The 6,000-nt window shown below is 41.9% G+C and overlaps 2 protein-coding genes across 5 annotated transcripts in view; one reads left to right on the top strand and one right to left on the bottom strand.

Moving 5' to 3' along the window:
* The window catches only part of Cbr4 (carbonyl reductase 4), a 175,707-nt gene that overhangs the window by 99,094 nt on the left and 70,613 nt on the right, over window positions 1–6,000 (bottom strand). The window lies entirely within an intron of this gene.
* The window catches only part of Palld (palladin, cytoskeletal associated protein), a 298,300-nt gene that overhangs the window by 274,806 nt on the left and 17,494 nt on the right, over window positions 1–6,000 (top strand). Inside the window, 1 exon segment of the mRNA XM_029559540.1 lies at window positions 2,672–2,821. Coding sequence (XP_029415400.1) covers window positions 2,672–2,821 — 150 coding nt within the window.

Below are 6,000 nucleotides of genomic sequence, written 5' to 3'. Positions count from 1 at the left end.
TTCTTTGATTTGTTTGTGTGTTCTTTAAATTCACGGAATTCTTTTATCATGTTTATAATCGTTCTTTTAAGTTCCATGTCCCACATTATCTCTAGGGGGTTCTCATTGTACTCCTCTAGAGGACTATTGGTATTTGGTGGGGATATGTTATTTTGGTTTTTCATGTTATTATTTTTTCTCTGTGAATTTCTTTTGTAGTTTCTGATTCTTGTGTGAGACTCAAGCCTTCAAGTTTAGGTCTGCTTCTTTTTGTGAACTTTATGTGTCTTTGTGGTTTACTTTTTGGGCATGAAAAGCTGGTTCGTCTAAGCTTCTGATTCTCTCTTTTGATTTTTATATTGGAGTGGCCAGATTGCTTTTGTCTTCAGGAGTTCTCACAGAGGCCCAAGTCATATGAGGATCAGATGCTTTCAGGCTTTGTCCTAAGGTCTGGATCCCTCCAGGAATGATATTGGCCTCAGGAATTTGGGGGTTGGACTGCCCTGGGAGCGGGGCCCAGGAAAGATGCCAGTCTAGGGCAGCTGGTGGCCATGCCACCCAGAGATGCAAAGGCAGATGGGGACGGGAAGTGGCCCCAAGAACTCCTGGGGACTGCACTGAAGAGCTGGGTTGTTTCTGGATGCAAAGGATCAGGAAGAGGAAAGGACAGCCCTGGCTGTCCAGGCAAGAGGCTGGGGTGATGGTGCAGGCCCAGGAAGCAGAGGGAGGTGAGGGCGGGGCCAGGCCCAGAAGCAGTGCTCCTGGGGATCAGAGAAGGCACTGACTTGGTCTGGATGAAAAGGATCAGGATGCAGTAGTGATTCCCCAGGTGTCTGGGGTCCCAAGACAAGGAATGTTACAGGACCCAAATTAGGAGGAGAGACTGGAGGGGGAGATGGGAGGGTGAATGAGGCTGGGGGAGTCCAGGCATGGAGGGCACGATGGACTTACCCCAGAGAGAGGCCTCAGGGTTCGCAGAGGGGCCTCCGGCGGATCCTTCAGGCCCAGGGAAGCAGAGCAACTCCCCAGTATTTTTAAGCCTCCCCAAAGCTCAAAGTCATCACTGAAGTATAAGCTCATTGCTGTACTCTCTTAGAGGGCACTGTTCACTTGCTATATGGCCATATTATTTTCCTTATTGCTGCAATAGAGTATCTGAAAGAAGCAACTTAGGGGAAGAAGGATTCATTCTGGTGCATGCTTTGAAGGGATGCAGGCCATCCTGACAGAGAAGCCCCTGGTGGTCTGCAGCAGCTGCTTGTCACGTGACACAGACCAGGAAGCACAGACTCAACTGTTCTAGAAACTTAAAGCTTATCCCCTAGTGACCTCATCCCCTAATGACCCACTTCCTCCAACTACACCTTACCTTCTAAAGGTTTCACAACCTCCCCAAAGAGCATCACCAGCTGGGGACCAAGTGTTCAAACACATGAGCCCTTAGGGGACAGTTTACATCCAAAATATATTGTTCAATAGGCTTTTGTTTTTAACCATAACTGGTTTGTCCAAGTACAAACCCAAAAGTTTCTTGGCTTTAAAGAGTTTTAATAGCTTAAGAGTGTTCTGTTATTTCCACTTTTGTTATTAATGTCTATTCAGTGGACAAAATAGGTTTACTGTTAGATTTTTTTCACTCTTCCATCTTCCCCTCATCTTTTCTCCTTTTCCTCCTGTTCTTTCCTTCCTTCCCTATATTATTGAGGAACTGTCTGTGCACATGTTACATAAATCATACAGGGACTGTTAGAGTACAGAATACTCATCACATTTAAAGCTCATGTTGTTTCAAAGAATGGTTCCCCCCTTGGCATGTTTGTTCCAGTTGAGACATGGGAAGACTGAAGACCATTTCTCATCTGCCTTTCTTTCGTTTCCTGTGCTCGCCTCTTCCCTCTGCACTGGCAGTCTTGGTAAAAGTTTAAAGGTCTTTGTTCTTCTTTGAAAGTTACATTCCAAGTATAATAGAAATATGGCAAAAGAAAAGAAATGCTGTGAAGAGCAGGCATTGTGGCAGTGATGCCAAGAAACACTAGTTACACTTTCGCTTCATCAGAAATACCCAAGTCACCAAAAACTGAAATAGAATTACACTTGTTTGTTACCTACACAAAAATCAAGCTCCTACTGAGATGCTTGGTTTACCACTTTTTTGTTATTGTTCTGGTTTTTTAATGTTTATTTTATTGAATTTTTGTGGATTTCATAAAGTATATCTTAATCATATTTAGACCCCTTCCCCTCTCTGTACCCCCCCCATACCCTGCTCACAGGATTTCATGCATTCTGTCATATATGTTAAAGTCTATCAAGTTTGTGTACCCAGATGTCCCTAGTGTGAGTTCATCCGCTGGAACTTGTTCAGCCTATCTAGCATCACTTTCTTAAAGATCAACTCTCCTTCACCCAGCAATGATCAGCTGCCAGTGGTTCCTCAGTTAAGGTTGGGACCTCCTGCCCATTTCTCCAGTTCTATGCTGGTTTTTGTCTGATTGAGTTTCATGGGTCTTGTCCATGCTGTCACCATTGCTACAAGTTCATATGAGCAAGTTCCCAGAAGCCTGTAAGACTGTTTCTTTATGGTTTAGCATTTTAGCCTGAAAATTCAGATCCCCTCTGCAGACTACATTATATCAGTCTTCTAAACAGCAGGAATATATTCATAATCTTTCATTTTTGTCTCCTTCCACAGATCTATTGGTTTAAAGATGGGAAGCAGATTTCTCCAAAGAGTGATCACTACACCATTCAGAGAGAACTCGATGGGACCTGCTCTCTCCACACCACGGCCTCTACCCTAGATGATGATGGGAACTACACAATCATGGCTGCCAACCCTCAGGTGAAGACAGGGGAGAGGGCAGAGGCTCTGTTCTGTGTCTAGTGCTTGCAGGCCTTTGATTGGACAGAGGAACTGCTTAATTAAAGGCAAAGTTGTACTTTTTTAACCTATGAAACTGTTTTCCACATCTTGTATCCATCTTGCTTTCAATAATAGAAAAAGTCTTCATTTCCTAAGCATTTATTCCATCAAGCATTCCTATAGGAATGATCCTGGTGCATATATGCATACCTTCCACAAATATTATCAGGAGTCTTGTTATGTATACATTTCTTGTTGAGATTGTGGGATTGCAGTGGTGGGCAACACAAAGCTTGGAGGTAGAAAAATAGGCCTGTGAACAAATAAATTTTATGATTTCAGGCAGAGTTAAGTGCTGTGAAGTAAACAAAGCAGACCAGGATACAGAGTGAATTGTGTGATATATAAATTATAATGGAAAAACTCAAAAAGCATACAAAACATCAGTTGAAATCTTGGTCCAGAATTTATCAGCAGAGTTCCCCACTTTCATCAGAGAAATTCACTTTGATAGTAACTGTGTATAAATTTTGAGATTTATTTATGTCAAAAGGTTCTGTCTTGGGGCTAGAGAGATGACTCAGTGGTTGAGAGCACTGGCTGCTCTTGCAGAGGACTTGGGTTTGATTCCCAGCACCCACATGGTGGCTCACAACCGTCCTTAACTCCAGTTCCAGGGAAATCTGACGCCCTCTTCTGATGACACAGGTGTACTTACATACACTCAGGCATTACACTCTTACCCAGAAAATAAAAATAATAATTAAAATGTTTTTTTAACTTTTTGTCTTAAATTGAGCTTAGTCCTAGTGTCAGGAAGCAATGGCTTTCCTTGAATTTGACAGGAAGCTGGGAATCATGCCCCCAAGTCAAACCTACACATATTGAGTATTATATATTTTAGATACTGTGCTAGGAACAAGGGATGCAAAAAAATAAATAGTAAGTTATTTTGTACCTTAAGAGGTCAATGTGGGACAGAATAATTTCCCTAAGTTCACAGAAGTATGTAAGTCATATATTTTTGCAAGCGAGGAGAATTAAAATCAGCAGCTTTATTATAGAACTAATGACAATCCAGAAATCTTGTTTTAAATTTCTAATCCATTTAATAATTTTCCATATTTCATTATCTTTTCCAAAAAAACAGTGTGTTAGAAGATATTTTAGTGTATGGCCATACTGTACTGAATGTGCCCAATCTCATCTTCTCTCTGAGCTGAGCAGAATCAGTCCTGGCTAGTGCTTGGATGGGAGAAAATGATATTTTAATAAAACTTGAAGACTTTTGAAAATTTGTACAGGATATTCAATTTCCTTATAAAGGTGTCTGTCTGCAATAATATTAAAATTAAATGGAAACAAATCATCTAGTTAATCAGCTTATGAAGAGCATATGAAGCGATCCCTTCACTGTCAGTGAAAAGCTTCTATGTTAATACACCTTCCTGAGGTTCTACTTTTGTCATTAGTGACTACATGACCATCATCTTGAAAATGATCAAAATCATAACTGCCATTGAAAAGTTACATTTTAAGGGATGAAATGGGCCAGAAAGCAAAGTGCTTGCTGTACAAGCATAAGGGCCTGGGTTTAGATCCCCAGTACACACATAAAATGCTGGACGAGCAGCCGCACCCCAGCAGAGGTGGGGCAGACACAGGAAGATCCTTGGGGCTTACTAGCCAGCCAGTCTTGAGCCTGTGAGTTCCAGGTTCAGTGAGAGACCCTGTCTTTAAAAATAAGGTGGGGGGCTGGAGAGATGGCTCGGCGGTTAAGAGCACTGATTGCTCTTGCAGAGGACCTGGGTTCCATTCCCAACACCCACATGGTGGCTATGAACCATCCTTAACTCCAGTTCCAAGGGAATCCGAAGCCCTCTCTGACCTCTGCGGCATTGCATGACACGGGTACACTCACATACATGCAGGCAATACACTCGTACACATAAAATAAAATTTAAATAAAATATTTTTTTTAAAAAAATAATAAGGTGGGGAGTGACTGAGGCAAACGCCTGACTTTGATCTGTGGCCTCTACATGCATGTGTGCCTGAATGCACATGTGCACTCACACTCACATACATGCACAAGAATTATACTTTAATGCTTATGTTCATATTTAGTGTAACTGAGGAAGAGAACAAAAACAGAACTTGCACTTTTTTTCTCATTTTCAGCACATTTCTTTGACTATTAACAAATTTCAACTTCCAGTTTTCTGACTGCTTTTAAAATAAAGGTGGAAACACCACAAAATCCAGAATCTGTTGTTGGGTCCTGTATTCCTCTTTTCCTCTAGAAAGGATGGGATTTGTTACAGGATAGAATTATCCGCGTTCCTCAAGTATTTGCCAGAACAGAGTTTCTGCTACTAATTTCTGTGCATTTTCCTAGCATGTTTTAAATTAGTGGAAAAAGCCATTTTATAGGATAAACGAATGTAAATGTAAAACTGCAGTTGAACTTCTAGTCTTCTGTTAAAGTATTTGTACACACAGAAAAGTTCTAAATGAGGGGTACAGAGCACAGAGTTTAAGATACCAGGCCAGTTGCAAGGGTCAGTGTGTCTGATCACTGAAGCTCTTTTGACAGACTACACTTAAGTCACTTGCTAAAGGAGGAAAGCTAAAGATTCCCCCTGGATCAATTCTACATTGCATACCTACAATATCAGAGTGTACTCATCAACACACACAATTATGATGTCTCAGTTAAAAAAAAAATGTAGTCTTACGCAAAGCCCTGTGTATAAAGCCCTTTTACCCCCACCCCCAAGATAAAGATGGCTGTGTAAGGGTAGGAAGGAGGAAGGGAAGGAAATCAGAAGTGTCACAAGTGTCACAAGTGCCACAGCTATGAGCTAGACAGGGTTACACCCACAACACAGCTGATACTGGTCACACATGAGCTGGGAAACTGCTCAACTCTCAGCAACCCAGGGCCAAGAGAAGACTGGGAGGAGGGTTGTTGCCCTCATTCTCAGCCCAAGAAAGTCTGCCTTACCACATCCTAGCCAAACCCCATGATTAGCCAGCCCTCTTTGGTTCTTGCCTCTTACCCTTTGGAGAGAAGACAGAGATGTTAGAGTGGACCAGTTCCCACCAGGAAACCAAAATCCCACCATCCTCAGCTAACAGCCCTTCTATTCCCCTTT

The sequence above is a fragment of the Nannospalax galili genome, unplaced genomic scaffold (genome assembly GCF_000622305.1).
Source record: "Nannospalax galili isolate Female #2095 unplaced genomic scaffold, S.galili_v1.0 scaffold109, whole genome shotgun sequence".
Classification (NCBI taxonomy): Eukaryota; Metazoa; Chordata; class Mammalia; order Rodentia; family Spalacidae; genus Nannospalax; species Nannospalax galili.
This window is presented reverse-complemented; position numbering and strand designations above follow the sequence as displayed.